This window comes from Arachis duranensis, chromosome 3 (genome assembly GCF_000817695.3).
Source record: "Arachis duranensis cultivar V14167 chromosome 3, aradu.V14167.gnm2.J7QH, whole genome shotgun sequence".
NCBI classification, from domain to species: Eukaryota; Viridiplantae; Streptophyta; class Magnoliopsida; order Fabales; family Fabaceae; genus Arachis; species Arachis duranensis.
This window is the reverse complement of record NC_029774.3, coordinates 118,011,830-118,037,927: the sequence shown is the minus strand read 5'-3', so window position 1 is coordinate 118,037,927 and position 26,098 is coordinate 118,011,830. Positions and strand designations below refer to the sequence as shown.

Below are 26,098 nucleotides of genomic sequence, written 5' to 3'. Positions count from 1 at the left end.
GAATTCCGAACCGTTATCTAATCTGACACATTTGACGGTTTTTGAAAATTGGGTTTCAACCATTTTAATGACGTTGGGCAGAATTAATGAAACCTCAGATTTATTTTTTATGAACTTAATCCAAGTAAAACGGCTATTGTCATCGACGATAGTAAGAAAGTACTTAAAACCAGAGGTAGACACAATTGATAGAGGGCTCCAAATATCAACATGTATTAAATCGAAAGGCAAGTCAGCTATTGAACTACTAATAGGAAAAGGAATTTTCTTTTGTTTTGCAAAATGACAAGGTTCACAAGCTAAAGCATTATTGTTACATTTGATGAAGGAAAAATCTTTTTGCAGTGTTTGCAAAGCTGAATTATTCAAGTGTCCTAGTCTGTTGTGCCATAGTTGTGACTGTTGTGTAGATGAGACCGTGTTCTCACAAGTGTGATGTAGTGTTTGTGATGAATGTTGTGCAATGCAGTGAGCTACAGTTTGATCATTTGAGTGACCCAGTACATATAAACCAGTGCTGCTTTTAGCTGTGCCAATCATCTTCAATAGATGGTGATCCCAAATCTGGCACCATGTATGTGAAAATAAAAATAGACAGTTCAATGCCTTTGTAACTCGTGAAACTGACACCAAATTGAATTTAAAAGTAGGGATGTAAAGAACATTCTCTAAATAAAAATTTGTATTAAAAATCACTGTACCAGCAATGGTAGTAGTAGCAATAGAGCCATCAGGCATGTGCACAGTAACAGGTTTAATATTTTTGAAAGATTGAAAAACATTTAGAGAAAAACAAACGTGATCAGTAGCACCTGTGTCCACTACCCAAGTATCTGATCTAAGAAATTTTTGATTGACAGATAATGATGCAGCTAATAAAAGGGTACCTTTGGTGATCTGTAAGTCTTTTGGCTCAGTTGATGTAGTGAGTTGGTTGATAGTTTGATTAGATTGGGTTGACTGTTGTAGGATAGACATTAAAGCAAGCCGTTGATCATTGGTCAAGCTATAACTTGAATTCTCACCATTTTTAACAGCAGTTGAAGGTAATGCACTGATTTCATCATTCTCATCAGTGAAAGTGTTATTGATGCTTCCACGTTTCTGCAAATGCGGGGGAAGGCCATGCTTCTTGAAGCATGTATCAACAATGTGTCCCGTTCTGCCACAAAAGGAGCAATGCTTTGTGCTATGAAACCTGCCTGAACTTCTTCCTCTACCATTCACACCCCCTCTACCTCTGCCTCTGCCTCTGGTGAAATTGTAACCAGAATTAGTAGCGTATAGAATTTGTGAATCTGGAGTGTCAATTGAAGGGCTGAGTTGGCGTTCTTGTTGGGTTAGCATTGCAAACACAGAATCCATGTCAGGGAGGGGTTTCAAGAGCATAATTTGGGTTTTGGCAGTTGCAAATTGATCATTGAGGCCACGCAGAAATCTTGCAATGAATCTTCATTGCGGTACCGTCGCATTTCTTCCAAACCACAGATACACTTGCTAGTGCAGGTAAGACACATGGGAATTGGCCTGAAGTTATCAATTTCTTCCCAAATTGCTTGCATCTTGGTAAAATAGGAAGTAATTGAAAGATCACCTTGTTTTGCACTATACAGCTCCTCATACAGTTCAGAGACATGGTACAAATCTCCCTGGTAATAGCGTTTCTTTAAGTCATTCCACAGATCTGAAGCCACCTTTCTCCAGATGACACTCTGAAGAATATCGTGTGAGAGAGATAAGTGTAGCCAAGAGAGGACATAGGTGTTGCAACGGCCCCAAGCCGCATACATTGGATCGGTAACCTCCGGTCGAGGGAGAGAGCCATCAATGAAGGGAATTTTGTTCTTGGACTCGAACACCAATGAAATCGAGCGGGACCAATTGGTGTAATTTTGAGAATTGAGGCGGAGAGAAATTAAAGGATTACCAGGACTTTCAGCTGGGTGCAAGAAGTATGGACTGTTCTGATCAATAGGAGGATGCACTGTTCCTGAACTCGTGCGATTCTGCAGTTGAGTGAGTTGGAGGAGAAGCTGCAAAAGAGTGTTAATATCGACATTGGAAGCTGCAGTGGAGCTGACGTCACTGTGAGTGGAATCCATTGAAGAGAAAAAGCAAGAATGTGAGGAGAATCCAAGAGATGAAGATTGGAGGTGATTCGGTACAAAAAAAAAAAGATCACGATTAATGAGCAAATTCTGTTGAATGAGTGCAAAAGAAGGGGAAAGAACGAAAACGAAAGCAATTCCAAGACATGATTCCCTAACTCGCTGATCGGAACACTGTTACCGAAACCCTAGAGATTCCATGAACAGCTCTCATCAGTCTCTACTGTGTGAGTTTGGGAAAGATGTTGGATCTGGAGGTAGATGAAGAAGCTTAGAATATGGAAGATGCCCGGGATTACTTCCGGCGATGATACCATGTGAAAACGGAAGCTGGAAAAGGGGGGTTGTAGAGTTGGAATGGTGAAGAAGAATAGGAAGGGAAGGTAGAGAGAAGATTCTGAAATCTGTTTTTGGTAGAGAGAGAAAGTGATGTGGATAAAATGGAAGCTAACAGAATCAGTTAGCAAACCCTGCTTTATATAACAACTTACATGATAAATATCTTAGACTAATTGAATATGCTAACTAGTAACTAACTATCAATTATAAATGCTAACTAAGCTAAATATGTCAATCTGCTATAGCTAATACATTCAGGTAACAAGATTAATAAAAAGTGCTAGGTGTTCAATTTTTTTGAGTAATAAAGTTTAATAAAGTTGTTTAAAAATAAAGTGTGCTATTTTTTTTAATGATGGTCACTTTTTTTTTCTTTTTTTTTTATAAGTGTTTAGAAAATTAAAATACAGAAATTTTGATGCATTCATGCACACTACATAAATTTTGGTACACAATACACATATATTAGTATATAGCACAATTTTTTTTAAGAATTATATACTCAAAGTGTTAATATCCAACCAATAAAATACATACAATACATAAATTTTTGTAAACAACACAAAAATTTCATGGCATAGCATAGAATTTTTAATATGTAAGATAGAAATTTTTGGAAAAATATATACTCAGAACATTGATTCACGTAACTAATAAAATATATTTGCAGCAAAAATTTGTGTTATATGCAAAAATTTATGTGTTATGTGTAAAAATATGTGATATAAGTAAAAATTTATATACTATATCAATAAATTTGTGTTATATGCAAAATTTTAAATATCATGTTCCGAAATTTTGTATGCTATATTAATAAGTTTTTGTATTCTCCAACAAAAATTTAAACAAAAATTCATGTGATGTACAAAATACAAAAAAAATAATAATAACATATGCACACATTTTTTTTTTTTTTGCTAAACGTTACATCAATTTAATTATACTTAGTGATAAAAAAATTTGTACACATAGTATTAGTCAATTAATATTCCAAGTGATAAGTTAATTTCTTTTGCGAAGTGGTAATAAATAATAATACCACAAGTAACTTACCTAACTTATATTGGTACTAAGACATATTATTTAGAATAATCAAAACGAGATAAAAAGAAAAATTATAACTAGGCATATACAATAAAATAAATAAAAGGCACAAACAAGCTGGATTAACTAATAACTAATCAAAGTTAAAGCTAGAAGCTAAGCAGGCTAAAAGCAGCTTTTTGCAATAGGTATCACTTAAGAGATCTTATAATCTATCATCACGGACAAATTAATTAGTTAAGCTCCAGTGCTCCACTTCTGATATAAGCAAGACAAAGATTCATAATCATAACAGATGTCATATTCCGAAAAGCCTATCAGGCTAAAATGTCTTATTGAAAAGAGTTTTAGCTGCCTTAAACCTTGAACTCTTAGTTGTTAATATGATAATGATAATCATATTAATTAGTGATTTTGTGATAGAAGCAAGGAGGGGGACGGTGGGTCCATTAATTATTTGTTATTAGTGTAAATACTAAATAGCCACATGGTTATCCGTTGATTCTGAGCAAAAAGGTATTCGTGTGGGTCGGTACGGATCGCTGAAATGCAGATTTGGCAACGCTGTCTTTGTAACAACACGTCACTACCCAACTGTCGCCTCCGCTATTCTTCCCCCATTCTAATAATATAATCGGTATATTAGCTAACTAAATACAATCAAATTAATTTAAATCTAATAAAAATCACTCCCACAAATTTTAGTTGAAGAAAAAAATACATAAAAGAATTGATTAAATTTAGTGAAATAATTTTTTTAAAAAAAATAAGAAAGAAAAATATTACCAAAATTAGTTTGACAATGTTCAAATGGCCATCGAAAAAGTGAAAAAGGAAATTATACTATTATAACGAAAATAATAAAAGAGCTATTACAGTTTTTAAATAATTTAACAACGATTAATCTTTCTATATATATATTTTTAAAAAATATTATACATACATACAAATAATAAATTTAGGGACTTAATTTTACAATATAATTGATATTTGAGGAAATATAAAAAATTAATAAAATATCTGTATAATGTATATAATAGATATTTAAGAATATTTGATTTAGTAAAATATTAAATATTTATTATTTTTTGATATTCAAATTTTAAAAAATATAAATATATTACATTTAAAAAATTAATAATATTTTATTTTAAATATTTATTTTTAACTTATATTAAATTAAATAAATAATTTATCATACATATTATACAAATCCTCTATTAGTTGTCGGCGAAACTCTTGATATTTTGTGACAACGGAAACAAATTATTTCCACCGCAATGGAGTACCGACTCTCACCTAAAATTAACTTTTCGAGAAGCAATATACTGTTACCGTGACATAATAAAGAAAAAAACAATAAATAAAAGGATTGAATATAAGGAGGAATGAATAAATAGGGGATGATGGGAATCGAGTAGAGCCACAAGTGGATCGGAGAGGGAGAAGCAACAATGGAGGTGGCGGAGCTCTGGTGGTTGCTCTGCTTTCTCTGACTACTACTGTCTCTCTGTACTCTGCTGCTCTTAATTGAAATACACAACGAACCAAACTACTAACAGCGTACAGCGATAATAGGAATAGCACAAGAGAATGGCGGTGGAGTATACCTGCTGCGAATCAAAGTTCTTCATCAACATAGCGGTCATCGTGCTGCTCGTCTTGTTCGCGGGCTTGATGTCGGGCCTCACCTTGGGCCTCATGTCTCTCAGCCTCGTCGATCTCGAGGTCCTTGCCAAATCTGGCACTCCTCAGGATCGTATCCACGCAGGTACCTCTCTCTCTGATTTCAACGATTACGTGCAAACTAAACTTGCTTAGCTTTTCTGTTTACATACTTAGCTTTTTGTTATGTATCGGTATTCGTATTCATATTCTTCCCCGGTAAAAAATTGATTGATTATAGCTAGCTATATGTAGCACTGATGGTTCATGGTTCATCTAATTGGTTGGATAAACCGGGAACAAGATGAAACGAGTTAAGTGCAATTCGTGATCTGTAGTTTAGTTCTGGAATTATCCATTATTTTAGAGCTGTAAATAGGGGAAATCTTTTGAAAACGCGAGGGTTGTTTTGTTCAGATTTGTTAATGATATATTCTCTTGCTTTATGAATGCCTTTTGTTGTCACTGCAGAGAAGATATTGCCTGTTGTCAAAAATCAACATTTGTTGCTGTGTACTTTGCTGATTTGCAATGCTGCAGCCATGGAGGTACAACTCAAAATATTCCCGAATGGTTTTAATACATAAAAGACAAATTTGATTCTGATTTTTTTTAAATGTGTTTTTCCAGGCGCTTCCTATTTTTCTTGATAGTCTTGTTACTGCATGGGGTGCTATCCTGATTTCGGTGACGTTAATTCTTCTGTTTGGTGAGGTGAGAAAGTCATGTACTTATTTGTGTTAATTGTTAAATAAATACACACACATGACATGTTTTAAAAAGACTGTTTCATCCTCCACCTTGTAGCTCAAGAACTATAATAAAGTTATGGAGGATGTGGTAAATTCCTCTTCCTCACGAGTTATTCATCATTCAAATCTTTTTTATTTTTTATTTCAGTCATGAGATAGAGTTAACGTTTGTAAATCTGACTTTCTACATTTTCAATCTTTGTTCTTCACTGAATCCTGCTCAATGTTGATTATTAATTATAATACCTTTGGATTTTCTGCATGTCTGGCAGATATTTGCCTAATATTATTATGTATATGCTAGCCTTGATATGCTTTGCATTGCATGTAAAAGTGCTCTGACATATGTCTTACTTGTGTGAAGATTATACCCCAGTCTGTTTGTTCTCGGTATGGTTTAGCGATTGGCGCAACGGTGGCTCCCTTTGTCCGTGTGCTTGTATGGATCTGTTATCCAATTGCTTTTCCAATTAGCAAGGTGACATAAATTGAGCAAACTTTGAATTTATATATGAACGCTTCATTTCTGTAAGCAGGGGCCAAATTGAATTTATGTCCTCATACCGATATTCTGTTCATCCTTGGCTTTTTGGTGCATTTATATGGTTTTTCAGTTGTTGGACTTTTTGCTGGGCCATCGAAATGAAGCCCTTTTCCGCAGAGCCGAGTTAAAAACACTCGTAAATTTGCATGGTAATGAGGTCTGTATCAGAGCTATTTGTTGTTTTTTATTCATATAACGCCATCCATCTCTATTGTATAATCTTTTTATCAATTTGTTATAAAATTGCATAAAGTAGGTATCCTGCACTCATCCTGTTCTTTCATATGTATGCTGCACATATATCTACCTTCTTATATTTCAATTTAATTTTCCTGGATTGTTAATAAGGACAATCTTATATACTTACTCTTCTGGTTATGTGGAGTCCTTTGCTCCAAATATTCATGTTTCCACTTGTTTTTGTTGCTGTTCATTATTGGATTGCATTAGGCTGGAAAAGGTGGGGAACTAACACATGATGAAACAACAATCATTGCTGGGGCACTTGAACTCAGCGAGAAGACAGCTAGCGATGCGATGACTCCTATATCTGACACATTTGCCATTGATATTAATTCCAAACTTGATAGGTAAGTTGTATTAAAAATTTAGATAAAGTCTAGTTTTTAATTTAGTACATATTTTATTCATCTAATTTAACACCAATTATTTGAGCAGGGAGCTGATGAACCTAATATTGGAGAGGGGGCACAGCAGAGTCCCGGTCTATTATGAGCAGCCTACAAATATTATTGGACTTATACTGGTACCGATTTTCCTTCGTTATTATTCACCTTTACCATTTAACATTCTTGGAGTCATATTGAGTTCTATAAACTCTTGAATAAGTTTCATCATAGTTTTAAGTTACTTCCTGATAATGGAACTATATGTGAAAGTTCTACTTTAGGCTCTAGATGATAATGCCTTCCTTCGGCAAACTATTTGACCAGATAACATATACTCCTATAGCAGGTTTTCCCCTTGTTGGGCCTCAAATTTTATTGATTCGTTTATAGGCATAAGTGGCAGTTAGAGGCAGTGTTATGTCTGCTTGAGCACCAATGATGCGTCAACTGTATGCAATGCCTTGTTTCGGTCTCCATTTTGTTTTCTAAGAATTTGCTGCTTAATTTTAGGTCAAGAATTTATTGACAATTGATCCAGAAGAGGAAGCATCTGTGAAGAGTGTAACCATACGCAGGATTCCAAGGTATCTTATATATTTCTTGTAGGTTTTATGGGGATAGGCACATTGGTTCCATATTCTTTAACCGAAAATTGATATTTAGAAATTACCTACATTCACAGGGTTCCAGAAAGTATGCCTCTCTATGATATATTGAATGAGTTTCAGAAGGGCCATAGCCACATGGCTGTTGTTGTAAGACGGTGTGACAAGACAAATCAGCCATCTTCCCAAAACTCTGCCAATGGTAAGAACAGGCTGTAACTTGTAATCAATATGTTTCCTTGCCAAAATTTTGTTTAGTTTCTCTCATAATAACTGAATGCTACACTGCTACGTATCTCATGTCTGTGAAATAGAGTCAGTGAAGGATGTGAAGGTGGATATTGATGGTGAAAAACCCCCACACGAGAAAAAGGTGAAACCCAAGATGCCACTCCATAAGTGGAAAAGCTTTCCAAATACAAACAAGTCGATTAAGGGATCTCGGAGCAAAAAATGGACAAAAAATATGTACTCGGATATTCTGGAGATAGATAATGGAAGTCCACTTCCAAAACTCCCCGAAGAAGAAGAAGCTGTTGGAGTAATTACGATGGAAGATGTTATTGAAGAACTACTACAGGTAAACTCTTGACATCTAGTCGAAGACAAGCTTTATTTACTCAAATCAAAATCTAGTAGGAAGCTGTTACTGACATTAATTTTTGTTTTGTAGGAGGAGATCTTCGATGAGACAGATCATCATTTTGAATTCTCATGACGATGGCTTTCACCAATTGTAGTTTAGTATCAGCGTTCATGTATTTGTAATTTGTTGTTAATTAGGTACTGCGGTTTAGAGTGAAAATGCTGCTGTTAGCAATGTGAGTATATATGTATGTAATATGAAAGTTCAAGATGTTATCGCTTTATCAAATGTAGGGACAAGAAGATATCGATGCTTTCAAACTTTTCTGCTACGAGATATACATCAATATCAATATATGTACATGTGTTGCAAGGACAAATGGGGCATGCCAGCAAATCACGTTTTGTTCTGAATTATTGACAGCTACTTATACTGATTGCAGATGTATTAAGTAATCATTATGGATAACCAGTTAGCTATTTGAGACGTTATGTGCTTAAGCTGAAAAGATGATCATATGTTAACTGCATGATGATTCATCTCACAACGAGGATGCATGTGTCGATGCTTTTTCTTCTTATGTATTCAACTAAACAAAACATTTTGCCCACGGTCGTGTTTGTTTAGCTTTTTTTCCCCTTTCCTTTTCGAGCCTGTCATATCACAGCTTCTACTGCACATGATACAACATTTTAAGATCAAATTTATCAACTTGTCTTTGAATTCGCAGTTAGTAAATTTATCATTTACATGTTGGGCTCAGAAACACGCTTTGTATAGTACGTTTGTATTCATACAAAGCATAGTCTTCGGATCATCCAAATTCAATGTTACAGGGCTTATAGCTAGGGTACATTAGTTATTAGTGATGAAGTTTTTTCACTTCCTCTATTTTCTTATGCTTGGAGAGTTGGAAGTTGGAACTCTGTTTGGTGGGTCATACCCTTCTTATTCTCCTTATCAGAGCTGTTAGAACTTAGGACTTAGAAATGAGATCTTTTAGGCTTCTTTGTACTTTCTTACAAAAACATTGGTATGGACTTTACTAGAACAAACACTAGGCTCTCGAAAGGGGATGAGCGCACCCGCACACAATGATTTAATGAACACAACAATCAAAAGTAATGCAGTAGATTCTGGACTTAAAGGTGAGCGGACGACGGATACAACGTTAAATAATTCATAATTGTGTTGTTTGAGGACGGGCGGAAATTTTTGTAGATATTAACCAAATTTCGGTGTATCATAAGATTCAATAATTAAGTGATACACCAAAATTTATCTAGTATCTAAAAACATTAGTCTTGAGGAAGCTGCTGCTTCTCCTCCTTATATTAAGGGTGGCGGATAAAAGATACAACATTAAATAATTGTGTTGTTTGAGAGAGGAGATTCCTCATGAGACATATTTTGTTACACAATTTAACTAAGTATTCTTCAAAAGTTGTACAATATTTAGTCTTTAATTTAAAAAAATAAAACAAACACACCTAAAAATTATAAATAGATTTAGTGTTTTTCTAAAATTAAATACACATTTAAAATACAAACTAAATAAAACTGAAATTTAAAATTTAAATTTCTATTTCAGATTTAATATATTTAATTATTAATATATTACATTACAATTTAATACACATCTAAAAATCAAATTAGTTAAAATTCAAAATTTCGATTTTAAAATTCTAAAATAAATCTTAAATATCTAATTATTAACTAATACTATACAAAACTCTGAAGGAAGCAGAGCAATCACATTCACCACAAACCCAGAGACACACGTCATCCATTCGTCATCCTCCGCCACCGTTCCTCCGCACCACCGTCCTCCTCAGTGGTCATCCTTGACGCCGCCTTTCTCCTCCTCGGTGCTCATCTACAACGTCGGCTTCCTCTTTCTCGGCGCTCATCATCGTCGCCGCCTTCCTTCACCTCGTCGCCGTTCATCCGCATCAGCGTCGCCATTCGTCCGCGCCGAAAACGTACCTAAGGTTTGGATGGGTCTCTATTCATAGAGTTTTTCTTTGCGCATTCTCTGACATCATTGCTTTTCTTATTATTCTGTATATATATAAATTTTTTTACATGAATTTTAGATGTGTTGATAAAATATTTAAAGTGTATTCTTATAATTTTAGATGTGTTTATTATGTTCTTATGTACATATATAAGTTTTTTACATGAGTTTTGGATGCGTTGATAAAATATTTAGAGTGCATTCTTATAATTTTGGATGTGTATTTTAGTTGAATTTTTGTGTGTGTTCAATATGTAATTTAAAACTACAATGACAATAATTTAGATGTATTAATACATAATTTTAAATATGTTTATGTTGTTTATTTAATTTTAAATGTGTTTTTGACATGAATTTTGAATATTTTGAATAAAAAATAATTGAAGTGAGTTTAATTAATTTTAAAAACTTTACCGATTTTTTAAAAATTAGTATACGAAAAGTTGTTATAAATTTTATCAAAAAATTAATATATTACAAATAATTACAAATTTTACGGTGATAAGTATTAAAAATAATAAAAATAATTTTTTAAAAATATAAAATATGATTAATTAAAAAATTAAAATAATAAAATATTAAATTTAAAAACCGAATAAATGCTGAATTACAAGTAACATTTTTTTTGTGTAATTATGTTAACAAGTGCTTGTTTTATTTTTTAAAAGAAGTATCCGAATAACAATTCATTTACATCTAAATCGACATCAATAAACTAATTTTGGTAGGTCGGTAGTTTAAATTCTATTTTGTATATACAACAATCTATTAACTAAAAATTTAATAAAAAATTTAAAAAAATTAGATATTAACTAATTCACTATATTAGAATAACTTATGTAAATTATGGGGCCCTCGAAAAATTAACTTTACAATAATAATATTCGCCAGTAGCATGTCTCCAAATTTACATAATGGCTTTATTATGATTCTTATATTCTTATATATTTACTTTGAAAAACTGATATTGTTTTTAATTGGTAAATGATGATACAATAAAAATAAAAAAAAGTATATACTCTAATAGAATTGATGATAAAATTGCAGGAGTTTGTCCTTCCCAATAATCCATAGTTCTTAAGAATTAATACTAGATCATGTTTTTATGTGAATATTAATAATTATTTAGAATCGTTATATCATATTTTTTATATATAACTAAATTACTTAACAATGTTAATATTTTAAATATTATGATATTATAAAAACATTAGTTATTTTAATAATTTGAATTAAAAGAGTATGATATTCCCACATCACGTGCTTTGCATGCTCCATGGTCGTGCTGCTAATATCGTATAGTTTTAGTTTAGCCCGAAACACCGAATCAGCACACCAAATTTGACTTATAAGGGAGCATAGTGCAAATATTACATGACTCCATCATGATTACTGTATTAGTATTTAGTATCCATCCATTTCTGAAGCCGAAAAACTGAAACTATATTATTGAGAAAGGAAAAAGGGACGTGCACACAATATAATAGGGTTTACCCGTTTACCATTACAACTACTAATACTAAATAGTGTTAGAGGCTTAGTGCCGCACCTTTGGATCAACGCATATTCACTTCAGTACTAGTATCTGCTCCTTTCTCACCTCAACCTCCTAAAATGTCTATCACACAAAGCCTCTCCACTCCGCTCTCTTCTTCTTCCTCAACTTTCCTTGCTCCCTCCACCTTCAATCCCAGGTAATTTCCCTCCATTTCATTTCCCTCTTCCCAGATAATGGGACCTCTTTTTACCCAGAAATCGTTTTTCTCAAAAGATTTAATCAAAATTGCATCTTTGCTCTTTTTGCCCTCCAAAGTTTTGATTTTTGTTCTGGGGGGTTCGTCTTTATATTTGGTCTAATGCAGGAGTCAGGTGACGTTGCCCGTGAAGAGCTTGGGCGTTTGCAAATGCATTGCGGCACCACAAGAAGCTGATACCGGTATCCTGCAAACAAAGCTCCCTTTTTTTTTGGGGTGATTTGAAGATTATGATTGTTCTTCTTATTGTCCCACTATGCATTAGCTATGGTCCCCTTTTGCAATTTTTTGGGTGAAAAGTTCATCACACAAGCTTCTTGGGTAGCAATTTCTGAGATTTTTAACTGCCTTGGAATGGTAGTCTTGTGCTGTTACTGTTAAAGGATCGGACACATAAACCTTTACAAGTTTTTTTTAGCTCGTAATTTTAGACTTATGGGTGGACTATTGATATTTAAATGAAATTTAGACCGTATGTTGGATCCAAAAAGAAGAACCTAAATTATTTGATTGTTGTTGAATTTTGATGGGTTGGCTTGTACTAGATTACTAGTGGAGTCTAGTGGATTGTCTTCTGGAAGGCTTCTTGAAAAAGAGCATGCACGTTTCTCCGTTTATATAGTATTCAAGATAACATTTTTTGTTTCTTCTTTGAAGCCTACAAGACGAAGGTCTCTCGCAATGGAAATATTGCTAAACTTCAAGCCGGGTATCTCTTTCCGGAGGTATTTGCTGCTACTTCATCTTTCTGCTAACCTTCAAGCAGGGGTAGTTCATTAGTTCGTATGTACTATGGAAATTCTCTATGCATGATTTCTTCACATGGGAAGCTTTGCACCGAAAAGATTATTTACATAAATGATTTTCGTATGTTGAAGGGGACTGGAAACTTGGAAATGTATTGAGGCATTGAGCTTGATGTTCCCTATATTTTGAGATGAAAGATTGCAAATTCTTTCAGGATAAAGAACATGTCAATGATAAACTTAGGAAAGTTTTAAGTACTCTATTTATTTATTTTCTGTGACCAGTTTTCCCTTTTTAGTTTGACTATGGGTAAGTCAATTTATTTCTACTTGAACAGAATTAATATTCTTTCAGAGCCATGCATGTAATGTTAACAAGGGATGCCTTTGATTAACTCGTCAAATGATTTTAAAGGAAAATATTTTGATTAATTATTTTTAAGTAACCAAAAAGGAAATGAGGTGTAATATCTGACATGGTCTCACTCCTTAACAAAGCACTTCATTACTGAGATTTGTTTATCTATCACTAGAGAGGCAAAAAGGAATAAGTTGCGGGATTTGTGTCATTTTACTCAATCATTATTCATATACATTATGTAATAAATGTGAAAGTGAATATCCTTCTTTTTCTTTCAACCTTTGACGTTGCTTTTTCATATGACATGCAACTACTTTTTCCCTCACTTTTCACTTCTCCTGTTTTCTTTGCTGTGCATATTTTTTTAATTATTTTTTTTTTGAAAAAAAAAAGATTGCTAGAAGAAGGAATGCACACTTGCTTAAGTACCCTGATGCCAAAGTAATAAGCCTTGGAATTGGTGATACTACTGAACCCATTCCTGATGCCATAACTTCTGCAATGTCAAAGGTAAAACTTCAATGTGAATGAAGCTTCTATATTTTTCAAGTGTAGACTTTGAGCATTAATATATGTTTTGCTCCCTCTCTCATGAAAAATGATTAGCATATCTTGTTTTCCATTTATCAGAGATCACATGCATTATCAACCGTAGAAGGATATAGTGGTTATGGAGCTGAACAAGGTGAAAGGGTATGTTGCATTGACATCTTCTAGAGCTTTTTTTTGCTTTGCCCATTTTTCATTCTTGTATCCTTCCATAACCTACTTTACTCTTTTGTCCTAGTTTCAATTGTAAAAATAATTCATTGCAATGCTAACTGGAAAATAAGAGGTGCCCTTTTTTTATCCTTGTAGAATTTCAGGAAAGATATTTTGATATCTTTGTCTTTAGGAGCCTCCAACCACATCCTCACATGTTTGTCTGTTGCATAGTATATGCCTTTTCTCAAATGAAATTTTAGTGTAAAACAAATTCACAACTTGTTATAGATTTAAGTGGGTAAACTTTTGCAAGTTCTTCACTCAGGTTTTGAAAATGGATATTTAGCCTTCTTTTAATTCAGAATGAACTATGCAACATAAGCTTTAATTCAGAGTAACAAGATTAGCAGAGCATGTGACATTTTTATTTCTTTTTTGTTCTGTTTTACTTCTCTAAAGTTTAAAATGTTATCTTCAAAAGCTTCTAGATAACATGAGTATTGTCTTTTGTGGGGAGAACCATCTTTTCAATTAATGTTATCTAACCTTGGGTAGTTCAGTTAGACAGCGCAAACAGTCTCACAATTGAAAATTATAGTTACTTCATTTTTTAAATCTATTATGTTTTTACTTCATTTTTTAATTCTAATATGTTTTTTCTTTGTTGCTAACTATTTTCCACATCAAAATTTATGATGCTTGGAAATTGAGGCCATCTTTAATCTATGCAGCCATTAAGAAGTGCAATTGCTTCAACATTTTACCGTGATCTTGGCATTGAAGATGATGATATATTTGTGTCAGATGGAGCAAAGTGTGATATATCTCGCCTTCAGGTTTGTTTTATTTCCTTCCCCCCAAATCCAAAACATAATCTCCCCAACTTAAAATCGCATTTTATGCCATGTCTTTTGCCTTGACCACTTACTCTGATTGGGTTTGAAAAGAATGGGGCAGGGCCACAGGGGTTAGGGGTGGCATGCTAATTAGCATCTGAAGTTTTCTGCAAAGCAATCAATGAGCTCTTCCTTAATCTAACTAATTTATTTCTTGTACTTTAATTCTGTGGCAGATTGTCTTTGGGTCAAAAATTAAAATGGCTGTGCAAGACCCATCATACCCGGTATGTATATCTTGTTCTTTTCAATATGGTTTTCTCTATATTCATTTATGCTTCAATATACCAAAACTGTTGACATTTATCTTGATTGTTGCAATTATGGCACTTAAGATTATCTATCTCGAAATACTAATAAAGATTTGTAAAATATATAGTTTTTTAATATTTTTGCTGGAACTGGAAAAAATCAACCTGGGTTTCCTGTTCAAGTGACTGACCTTTGTAGCTATTCTCTGTAAATAATGCCACTTTTAATTAATATGCAGGCCTATGTAGACTCGAGTGTAATTATGGGCCAGACTGGCTACTACCAGAAGGATGTTGAGAAGTTTGCAAACATCGAATACATGCGATGTAACCCAGAAAATGGTTTTTTCCCTGATTTGTCTTCTATTTCTCGACCAGATATAATCTTTTTCTGCTCACCAAACAACCCTACTGGTGCTGCGGCAACAAGAGAGCAATTGACCCAACTTGTTAAGTTTGCTAAGGACAATGGGTCTATAATAATCTTTGATTCAGCATATGCAATGTACATCTCTGGTGACAATCCGCGCTCGATCTTTGAAATTCCCGGAGCCAAAGAGGTCAGTCTGTATTATGATTTGATGTTTAAAAATCTGTCCTTATCTTCATTTTAAACTGCAATTATGATACTTAAGAGTGCATGGCTTATAATAAAATGCAGATAATGTCAATTATTTGGAAACAAGTTCCATGCCTTTTGCATTTGGTTATTGTAATAGGTGTTCCCTGCCTTGAAAATCTCTTGTTTCTTGCATGACTCATGAGAGAAGTTGTAGCTTGGATCTAATGAATATTTTTTCTGAACAAAGTTATATCAGGAAAGTTGTTCAACATTAGTATAACATTTTGTTAAAAGTTGCCAAAAGTTTGCAATTCAACTATGAAACTGCTTTTTACATTTGACGAATAATGTTGATTTCTGTTGGATATCTGTGTGTATGACTGAGTGGTTATGGCAAATTGCAGGTTGCCCTTGAGGTTTCATCATTTAGCAAGTATGCCGGGTTCACTGGAGTTCGACTGGGTTGGACTGTGATTCCGAAGCAGTTGTTGTTTTCTGATGGATTTCCTGTTGCCAAGGACTTCAATCGTATTGTATGTACTTGCTTCAATGGTGCATCAAATATTTCCCAGGCTGGTGGTCTGGCTTGCCTTTCACCAGATGGCCTTAAGGTCAGTTATTTAGTTTATTAGTTGTTTAACTAATCCATTCAATACACCATGGAAGGTATCCTCTCTTGCTCTGTCCTTTCTCCTTCCACACCCTAGAAAAAGGGTCCAAGAGTTTATCATCCGAGTTTGTCGTCACTCATGCACGATTACATGCTTTCTTAATCATTTAGAAAAAGCTACATAAGTGACTTGCTGCGTTTGAATGCAGGCTATGCAAGACGTTATTGGATTCTACAAAGAGAACACTAACATAATAGTTGAAACATTCGATTCGCTTGGATTTAAAGTATATGGGGGGAAAGATGCCCCGTATGTGTGGGTTCATTTTCCCGGCAGAAACTCATGGGATGTATTCGCCGAGATTCTTGAGAAGACTCATGTTGTTACAACTCCTGGAAGTGGTTTTGGACCTGGTGGCGAAGGTTTTGTCAGGGTTAGTGCTTTTGGTCACAGGGAAAATGTTTTGGAGGCATGTAGAAGATTCAAGGAGCTATACAAATGAATTTAGAATAATGTTGATCTAGCTATATTGGACTGGAGAGGCTGTTTCTTTTTACCAATAAATACCATTGGTTTCCTTGGAATTTTAGATTATGATGTTAAGACAGTTATTATCAATTGGAGACATTCTTATCTTGTGGCCTATTTGCCGTTCCATCATCATCTTATGGTCCTGGAGCCTGAGGCAGCACATTTTTAAGTAGATAATGTAAAAGGGTCATGTTTGTATAAAATAAATGTCAAAATCAAGTTATAACCTAAGCCCAAAACGGCTGGGCAAACGTTGCCCCTAAGTGGATAATCCACGGCCAAGGAAAATTCGAAGTGAAAAATAAAAGACAAGGAAAATGTATAAAAGCGAGCAAATTTCTTCTTCATTTTATTCATACTCTGTTTTTCTTACTCTTTCTACAACCAAGCCTCTCTAGATTTTGATTACAAACCTGCCAATGCTCCAAAGAAAAAAAAAACGTCGTTTCTGTTACACCAGTTGATCGGTGATACGTCTATCTTACATGACCTGAATATTAAGCAGGTCCTAAACATAAGGCTCCCTAGAAGCTAATATGCTAGCTCTTTGATGAACTGCACAGTAAAAATTAGACAACTAAAACTGTTATATGCTATTGATCATCTTGATCATGTCTGCTTTGCAAGTTGTCTTGTAATGTCCAGTTTGATTACACCGACTACAATGCACTGTATGCTTCTCACGGTTAAGGACCTCCACACACATTCGTTTCTTTTCAGGGCGGCCTGGTGGTCTCCTGAATTTTGGTGGTCTTACAACGATGATATCATCCTCCATGGCAGACTCTTCTGTTTTTCTCCATTCAAGCTTTCCTGGGAGGGGTTGTATTTCCTTGGAATATGTTTCTCTGTAACTTGTAACAGTGAAGCACTTCATGGTAAATGAATAGACATCTTTTCGACATGAAATAAGAGCAGCAACTGCATGGGAGCATGGGATCCCATATAGCTGCCAATCACGGCAGGAACAGCTATGGCTACCAATATTTACAATGTCTGATCGATCAGTGGAAAGAACTTCAAACTCTACTTCATCTGATCTAAGGACTTGATATGTAGGTGCCTGACTAACAGCTTCAGAGATTCGCCTCTCAGCTGATGGGGCAAGTACAGAACACCATGAACTGCCTATCGATCGCCTCTCATCAAACTCACTCTTAAGCTTGCTATGAATCCTCTCAATCACCTGGATGATTGGTAACTCTCTGGTTTCAAGAATCCATCTGTTGAACTCCTCAATATTAGAGGATAGATGGCCATATCGAGTCCCTTCAGAATACACAAGGGCCCATTGGGAGGGATGAAATTGCTGTAACCATTTAGCAGCTTCGGGAGAGATCTCCTCTATGTCGGCCATTTTTTCTTTGAACGAAGCGGTCGTGGTGGCGTATGCAGACTGCAACAGAAGGTGGACAAGCCTAGAATTCTTGAACACCTTGCCAATGCTTTCGCTTAAGTGACGCAAGCAGAATGCATGAGACGAGTTTGGAAACTTCCTTCTCACTGCATCCACAATACCTTTTTGCCCATCTGACAAAAATATAATCTTTGGTATGCTTCCATTATTCAACTCAAGTGCCTTATGCAACTCAGACAGGAACCATGTCCAGCTGTCATCATTTTCAACATCGACAACACCAAATGCTAGTGGAAACAAACCTCCATCAGCATCAAAAGAAGTCGCTGAAAGCAATGTGCTAAGGTATTTACTCTTCAGCTGGATTCCACCAAACCCAACAATAGGCAAACAACCATTAAGGAAACCATGGATTGATGCATGAAAGGAAACAAAAAGCCTCTGAAAGCGGTTATCTGGACCAGTGGTAAACACCTCTGCAACACTTCCAGGGTTTGTTTTCTTTATCTGTTCACAATATGAAGGGAGCAGGCAATACCCTTCTTCAGAAGAACCATAGATTGCCGCAAGTCCCCGCTCCTTAGCACGCCAAGCTTGCTTATATGGTATAGTTATACCATATTGTTTCTGGATATCGTGTAAGATATCTTTCGGCTTATAATTAATGTTTTCTCGCAACCTTTCTTCTATAAAACCCACAATCCAATCAACAGAAGCCTGGTGGTGGCCATTGTGAGCATTTCTCCCACATGTATGGGTTCCTTCGAGACTTCGTATAGTAAATGTTGGGGAATTAGGTAGCTTGACAGCACGGATTCGCCATGGACAGCCATCTGAGGCACACTTAGCAAAGTAGCGAATCAGGTCACTTTTGATAATTCGAAGCTCAAAATGCTGTGCAATAGCAGCTTCTTTAATTGCATTCCGGAATGCCTTCACATCAGGGAATTCTTGACCAACAACAAAAGTGTGGTCTTCCATCAGTTCCATGATGTCAAGGTTTTGGGTCTAAACTCCTATAAGGTAAAGATCAACCCCTCAAACCTGCAATGAGCTAATAACAGCACCATTTTCTCTGCTATATGTATAAAAGTGCTTCTTCGCTAAACAAACTGTAGTAATCCAACAAAGAAATAGAAATAGCACTGCTAATCAATACGTAGTGTTACAATTGAATTCAACAATGAATATGCATGGCAAGGATGTTAATCTAAAGCAATGTCAAATTCAATAGTCTGTTACTAAAATTGCTATTATGTGTCCTGAACCCAAGAATAGAAACAATTTTGAAGTTTATGTGAGTCGAAAATGCTTTGCTGCAGCAGCTTATAAACAAAATATAATCAATAAAAGGTGTAAAGACGAGTATCACACAAGTTTACAACATGAAACAGCTGAAGCCACAGACAAGGAGACAATCCAACAACAGAACCATTGTCAGGAAAGAAGGAAGGATTGAAAAAAAAAATTCAATTTTGTGTTCAACCAAGTTCAAAAACAAGGGTTAGAAGTCTAAATAGGAACATTAGAACGAGGTGAAAGAAAATCAAGATATGAAGCTCGGGTTCGTGAAAACGACAAGGGGACAAAAAAGGGAGTAGCTTGGTTACCTGAAGAAGTGGAGAAGAGAGTGATGAGAATCACTCGAAGATCGATTGGCGTGTCATCCTGTGAGTGAAAAGAGAGAGAGACAAAAGAGACAGAGAGAAGATGGTGGGAACTGGAAAGTGGAGGTGAACACTGAACTGAACAGCTTTGGTATTGTGAACAAAGGTTAGGGTTGATTGGGTCATTTTGAGGTCTTTTGCGTCATTTCAAAAGTAGGGGTATTTCTGACATATCAGTTCCAACTTCCAACCACTCTTACAACGTCTTTCTCCAAAATAAATGTGATAACAAATTAATAAAATTATGTTCAATTATAAAAATTAGTTTATTGTTAGCTTCTTCTGTTAAGTAACAATAAATATGATTTTGCCTAAGCTTAAGTTTTCAATGTTCTTTGATGATGTAGGGTCTTCTATCTATTAAGAAGTTTAATTTTTTTTTTCTTTTATTTTTTAAGATGACTTTAATCAAAGTGTTAAGATATTTTTTTATTATGATTAATTTTTAGGTGACAGTTTATGATTATTATTTTTAAACAACAAAATTCTCTTTACTAAATTTCTGACTAAATACTTACAAAAAAAAACTAAATTACTTTATTAGTATTTTGATTAGATATAAAAAAATCAGTTATTAAATTAGATATTCATATAAAATACATATTAAAATATAAAATATATATTAAAAATAAATTAAATAATACATAATTTAGTATATTCTTTTTGTGACTGAATGATTTCGTATGTGCATATAATATTTTTGTTTACCCATATATCATTAATTGCTCGAACGTATACATTTGATGGTTAGCATTAAATTTCTTATTACTTGCGATAAAAATATTATTTATAAATTAAAATCAATCACAAAAATTTATTATGTAATTATATATAAATATATGTATTATTTAATTCATTTTTAATATATAGTTTACATTAGTAGTTGATTTTAGTAACTGATTTTAATATATATGTAGTATGGTTGTACTTGTGAATAACAATTCTAAATATTGTATGAATAACCAATATCCTAGCTTATATGATTCGCAACGAATGAATACTATCTAGTGTCTACATCCTATTTTGTGGCCATTATGATTTATGAGCGCTTCAATTGTGACACTAATGACATCCATTTAATTCTGAATACCATACTAATAGCCAAAAGCCGTGGACTTACTATCAATTTTACAAGTCTGATGCTTGTAAACTTGGTTTTGGTTTGGGCTTTTGGAATTCCAAAAAAGTTGTTTAATATTATGTAGTACAATATGTATAGGTTGCAATTTGCATTGCCCTTGTGTGTGATTTTGGAATTGATGGAATCCTCTTATTCTTTTTAGCAGTATTGGACTACCACATGCCCAAAGAATGTGGGAACTGATTTCTATCTATTTCCATCTCTGTCCTTTCAAGATATGTGTGTATTCAATGATGGGAATGAATAGGAGGGGTTCTGTAATATGCCGGCACAGTTGCAGGGAAGAACATTTGTCTTACTCCTTCGGCCTTGATAATGGGGAAAATGATGCCTGATGCACCCTGTAAGGAAAAACAAAATGACCATTCAAACTCAAGAAAAAGAGAAATGCTAGGATACCATCAGAATTTATTGTTTTTGACTATGATTTAGTTTAGTCATGGAACGACATACTTTATCTCGTACTTTTAAACATTGATGGCTAACTGATGAGTAGAAACAATAAATTCTAAGAAAAATGCTTACTGAAATCAGTCTAGCTCCGATCCAAATCCGATTGGGAGAAGGAAATGGTATCAGCAGGCGGCCGACACCATATATAGCAACAGCAAAGAAATGAGCAACGAGGCTGAGCGGCCGCGGATTTAGGCCGGATAGTAGAGCTATTGGTCCATTTGAGAAAACACCTCCAAGGCTCAGATAATCAAAACATGCCTGGCGCATTTCTTTCCTAGCAGGATCAGGTGATGCACAAAACACCTTGTATAATGCACCAGCTAAAGTGTTTATTGTAGATGCCACTGGCTGCAATTACAATCATGATTTGCACTAAGACACTAATAAAATTAAAATTATGTAAGAATGCTCAATATTGAGTTATGGTTAGACCTTTACATTGATCTCAAACTAATGATTACTTACTTACCTTGCGCAAGGTGTAGAAAGATTCAAGATAGTTGCAAAGAGAAGCAGCATCATGGAGATCATGCAGAGGCTTAAGTAGATCCCTTAGCACAACAATGTCAGACAAGGCCACGGTCATTCCTCCTCCGGTTAAAGGGTGGCGCATGTTGAAGGCATCTCCCATCAGAAGCGCGCCGGGAGTGGGGTAAGGCCAAGCAGGCATGCTTCTATTTGGCATTGTTCTTATGTTACCCTTATCAACTGCTGCTATAAAAGAATTATACAACTCTCCAGGAACCTGAAACATCAAACTTTCCTAAATTATTTAGACACAAAAGGTTACATAAAAAATATACATCATACAAGGTACTCATATTGGTACCTGAGGAGCTACCACAGTTTTCAAATAATGAGCCATATCACCATTACCAACAGAAGGTAATTTTTGGCCAGGCACATCAACCAAACATCGAATCTCGGTGCTGCTGATTGGATAAAACAGAATTGGTGAAGGATCACCCAAGATAACATGTCCATGATTTGCATATGGCAGGTTACAATTCTCTAGGACAAGGCCTACAAAATGAGAAGGTACTTCAACCTGCAGAAACAATTGCATCTCTTAGTCAACAATGCTGAATTACTCTAATGGAGTTGAAAAGAAAATGAATCCAGTATCTTTCCTTTACCTGGGGATTGCAAAGGGAACGCCTCAAATTGGAAAAGCATCCATCACATACTATGGTCAGGGGAGCCTTTGCTATGAACTCTTGTCCACTCTTGGTTTTGTAGTGCACACCTTTGATGGTTCCATTTTCTTCAAGTAGAGATGTGACAGTTCCTTGCTCCAATTTTACACTGCACAAAATTGGGATTGAATTTTAGAGACAGTTGAATTCATATATCAAAATGAAAGGATGATGAAGGGTGTGTACTTTGGAAGAGATGAAGCCTTTTCTCGCATTCTCTGAATGAAGCGGCCGTTGTGAAAGCTTCTACCAGAAACATCACTGTCAAAATTTTCCAAGGGATAAGACAGTCTGGTGTTCTTTCCATCCTTGTAAAGAGCATAGCCAAACACTTTCTGAGCATCAATCTGGTCTACACAATCTGCAAGAATTCAAGAATCCATTTATTTAGAGTTTCAAGATATGATTTTGATCATCAGAGGCTGGAGATCTTAGATTTCCTTGCTTACCCTGAAGACCCAATTCAAGTAACTTGAGATATCCCCCAGGCTGAAGCAATTCACCAACAATTCTGTCAGGTTCATTCAAGTCTCTTTCAATCACATGCACTTGCCTTCCATCCTATGATTACCTCAAAATGAAATCACTCATCATTCTAATAGGCTTCTCTAAAACATGTTCTTTGTCTATCTAGTTACATTAGCACTTGATGGATCAGAAAATGGATAGAAAAACAATATATATATGACCATCTTGAACATATCTTTCATACAAACTTGGGTATAAAGAAAAAGCTACATACCTTTCCAAGCGTGTAAGCAAGAGCTGCACCGGCAACTCCGGCGCCGACAATGATAACATCTCTGCTTTCTTCAGCCTCTTGAGTGTATGCTCCTCCATCTTGTGATGCCTCTGCTGCAGACCCTCCTTTAAACTTAACATATATTGATGAACTTGAACCGGTGATCTTCCTCTTCTCTGAAAAACTATAGACCGCAAACAAAAACACCAAAGTGCTAACCAAGATCCCTCCCACTCCCACAAGATACTGATATTCCATTGTTATCTGCAAAGGAGAAATTTATGATTTGTTCAAAGTCTTGTTATGAATGTGTTGCTAGCTGTTAATGTGTGAGATTTGACGTATTACTACAAACCAATCAGCCTTTATTGTTTTGCTTTTATAGGGGGCAGTTGGTTGTAGTTTTCAATACTTAACTAGTAAGTATAATTCATTATTTTCAGTTATTTGTTTGCTTTTCTCTTAATTTGGATATCAATTTTTTCCTTGAGAGTCAAGAAAATGGATTATTCATCATTTACGTATATAACTACCCCTGCTATTACGTTTGTCCTTCTAATATTTATTTGCTTATGATGGAATAACAAAATTTGAGAGAAATAATGTGCAAGACAATTGAATTGTTCCAATAGGCATAGTACAAACCATACAGTAAACACACACTGATGTGAGATTGATTATCGATTCTATAACTGTCCTTAGAATATTGTATCATCTCGTTATTTAATAATTTAATGAATTTAAATTCCATACAAAAGAACAATTCTATTCACTGTCATCATGGGGTTAATGTGTACGTGATAACTAGAGGAGGCAATGTGCATGTGACCAATATAGCTTACAGATATAATTAAGTAGCTTCTCATTAATAACCTTGCACGAAATTTTGCCCATATCCTTATTAAATACTCTTTTTTAGGAATGATGTATTTCTTTTTAATTTTCTATTTATTAGATTTATATTTATATTTATATTAATTCAAATTTAAATTTTATAATTTAAAATATTTTATCTTTTATTTTTTATTTTTTAATAATAAATTAATTTTTAAGAAAGTACTGCTCTGTTTATTTTTTTTCAAAACACATTTATATTCGTCTTAATAGTAGAATGTCTCTTAAAATGAATTCCAACTTTGAGTTTAAATAATATTTTTGTGAATTTAATATTATATCGTTTGAGTTATAACTTGTTGGATTCTGCGAATCCTCTCATGTTATATTATGATAATAAATAATAAATAATGAGTTCTTTAAAATGGAATTATATATTATGTTATACGAGCTCGTGTTTAACGAGGGGAAAATAAAAATTATACGAGTCCTCGCAATGCACGAGTTGACACCTACCTGGCTACCTATGTGAATGTGAATTTGCCATCATATTTTATGAAATTAATTACAAACCATATGCAACATGCTCTCGTAGCTAGTCTCCTTTATAGTAATGCAGCCATCCCCATAAGACGTAACTTGATTATCTTCAATTTCCGTCAACTTCGCGTTGTGCCATACACTACAAAAGGATTTTTTTAATTATTTGAATTAAAAAATATAATATTTAACAAAATGTGTTATATATAGAAAAGTTATTATTTAAATTGACATTACACATTTCGAATACTGTGGAGAAAAACGTGTCAAATAATAACTGAGATTTTGGACAGAGAGTATTTGAAATGTGTAATGTCGATCAATTTAAAATAATAATTTTTTATATATTACGAATTTCGATAAATATTATATTTTATTATATGAAAAATGATGTCGAAAAATGAAAACCAACCATCTTTTTATTACTATTGAAATTTAGCTAAGGAGATAATTGATTATGACATTTTATTCTATTCTAAGTTAATTTAATTTAAGATGCCCTCAAAATCTTTGATTTTTATTGTAATTATGTCTAAATTATAATAATCCGTAATTGTAGATTCTGTAACAAGGCTAGCTGGTCATATTTAGGCCTAGTTTGGATAACCAATTTAATTAAGCTCATTTTGATAAAATAATTTAAACAATAAATGATTCTGTTAAAAGTAACTTATAAATAGGTTATTTTGTGCTTAAATTTTTAATTCTAAAAGTACTTATTTTATAAAAATGTAATGAAAAGTAAAAGTATTATGAGAGAAGTCATTTTTTTAACTTCTCTATAAATTCTTAAATAACTTTTAAAAAATTATAATTTAATTTTAAAAATTGCACTAAACATTAATACTACTATTTTTCATAAGTCAAAAATTAAAAAAAATTACTTCTAAAATTTTTCAAATGGACTCTTAATCCTAGTAACTGTAGTTATAGTTAGATTATGGACATAGACAGGTACTTAAATTTGCAAAATTCGTGTATAAGTCAACTAGGGTTATAAGTATAGTGGAGAATACGTCACACTTTCCCTTTCTTGTTTATAAAATTACCCACATCCTGATTCATGGATGTGTTAGACTCTTGGTATTAAGAAATGTAGGTGGGTGTCCCAAACTCAAAAGAATATGTACAAATAAATTCAATTATCTATGTGTTGGACTTATGATTATGAGATTGCCTACTAAACAAGTCTTTCATATCCACACCACAAATAAAATCATTTTTTATTTTTGATATGGGAGTAATAACGGTGTATTTTTTTTAATATAAACTGATGATATATTATTCTCAAATGTAAAATTCTTTAATTAAAGAAGTAAAAATTAGGTAGATATGTGAGAAGTACAGAAATAAATACATATTAAAATATAATATACATATTAAAAATAAGTTTAACAATACATATATTTATAAATAGATATATAATACCTTATTTTTATTACTGATTTTGGTATATACA

General features: G+C 33.9%; 4 protein-coding genes across 4 annotated transcripts; 2 read left to right on the top strand and 2 right to left on the bottom strand.

Annotated features, from left to right (window-relative positions):
• The first annotated feature begins 4,841 nt into the window (after positions 1-4,841).
• On the top strand, positions 4,842-8,763 carry LOC107480545 (DUF21 domain-containing protein At2g14520). The gene is made up of 11 exons (XM_016100700.3): positions 4,842-5,262; positions 5,628-5,704; positions 5,787-5,870; positions 6,273-6,386; positions 6,523-6,609; positions 6,903-7,042; positions 7,131-7,218; positions 7,592-7,665; positions 7,764-7,888; positions 8,001-8,266; positions 8,360-8,763. Exons 1-11 carry the CDS (start codon positions 5,085-5,087, stop codon positions 8,402-8,404), a joined length of 1,278 nt encoding a protein of 425 aa, XP_015956186.1. The 5' UTR covers positions 4,842-5,084; the 3' UTR covers positions 8,405-8,763.
• A 3,005-nt stretch (positions 8,764-11,768) lies between these two features.
• On the top strand, positions 11,769-16,820 carry LOC107480544 (LL-diaminopimelate aminotransferase, chloroplastic). The gene is made up of 10 exons (XM_016100699.3): positions 11,769-11,983; positions 12,152-12,225; positions 12,701-12,768; positions 13,544-13,660; positions 13,781-13,843; positions 14,587-14,691; positions 14,928-14,978; positions 15,242-15,562; positions 15,969-16,175; positions 16,384-16,820. The coding sequence occupies exons 1-10, from the start codon at positions 11,904-11,906 to the stop codon at positions 16,675-16,677; spliced, it is 1,380 nt and encodes a 459-aa protein (XP_015956185.1). The 5' UTR covers positions 11,769-11,903; the 3' UTR covers positions 16,678-16,820.
• A 204-nt stretch (positions 16,821-17,024) lies between these two features.
• LOC107480543 (uncharacterized) lies at positions 17,025-20,008 on the bottom strand. The gene is made up of 2 exons (XM_016100696.3): positions 19,674-20,008; positions 17,025-19,175 (listed from the first exon to the last, which is right to left on the bottom strand). The coding sequence occupies exon 2, from the start codon at positions 19,051-19,053 to the stop codon at positions 17,293-17,295; it is 1,761 nt and encodes a 586-aa protein (XP_015956182.1). The 5' UTR covers positions 19,054-19,175; positions 19,674-20,008; the 3' UTR covers positions 17,025-17,292.
• Positions 20,009-20,784: 776 nt separating this feature from the next.
• Positions 20,785-23,643, bottom strand: LOC107480542 (squalene monooxygenase SE1). The gene is made up of 8 exons (XM_016100694.3): positions 23,266-23,643; positions 22,973-23,084; positions 22,710-22,884; positions 22,464-22,632; positions 22,157-22,375; positions 21,797-22,072; positions 21,397-21,675; positions 20,785-21,212 (listed from the first exon to the last, which is right to left on the bottom strand). The coding sequence occupies exons 1-8, from the start codon at positions 23,521-23,523 to the stop codon at positions 21,099-21,101; spliced, it is 1,602 nt and encodes a 533-aa protein (XP_015956180.1). The 5' UTR covers positions 23,524-23,643; the 3' UTR covers positions 20,785-21,098.
• Between the last annotated feature and the right edge of the window lie 2,455 nt (positions 23,644-26,098).

Coding starts and splice junctions, on each gene's coding strand:
- LOC107480545 (XM_016100700.3), top strand. CDS start 5,085: ATGGCGGTGGAGTATACCTGCTGCGAATCAAAGTTCTTCATCAACATA. Junction 7,666..7,763: donor ACCATACGCAGGATTCCAAG/GTATCTTATATA, acceptor CTACATTCACAG/GGTTCCAGAAAGTATGCCTC. Junction 8,267..8,359: donor TTATTGAAGAACTACTACAG/GTAAACTCTTGA, acceptor TTTGTTTTGTAG/GAGGAGATCTTCGATGAGAC.
- LOC107480544 (XM_016100699.3), top strand. CDS start 11,904: ATGTCTATCACACAAAGCCTCTCCACTCCGCTCTCTTCTTCTTCCTCA. Junction 13,661..13,780: donor TAACTTCTGCAATGTCAAAG/GTAAAACTTCAA, acceptor TCCATTTATCAG/AGATCACATGCATTATCAAC. Junction 14,979..15,241: donor TGCAAGACCCATCATACCCG/GTATGTATATCT, acceptor ATTAATATGCAG/GCCTATGTAGACTCGAGTGT.
- LOC107480543 (XM_016100696.3), bottom strand. CDS start 19,053: ATGGAACTGATGGAAGACCACACTTTTGTTGTTGGTCAAGAATTCCCT.
- LOC107480542 (XM_016100694.3), bottom strand. CDS start 23,523: ATGGAATATCAGTATCTTGTGGGAGTGGGAGGGATCTTGGTTAGCACT. Junction 22,073..22,156: donor AAACTGTGGTAGCTCCTCAG/GTACCAATATGA, acceptor TTGATGTTTCAG/GTTCCTGGAGAGTTGTATAA. Junction 21,676..21,796: donor CTTTCTACACCTTGCGCAAG/GTAAGTAAGTAA, acceptor TTGTAATTGCAG/CCAGTGGCATCTACAATAAA.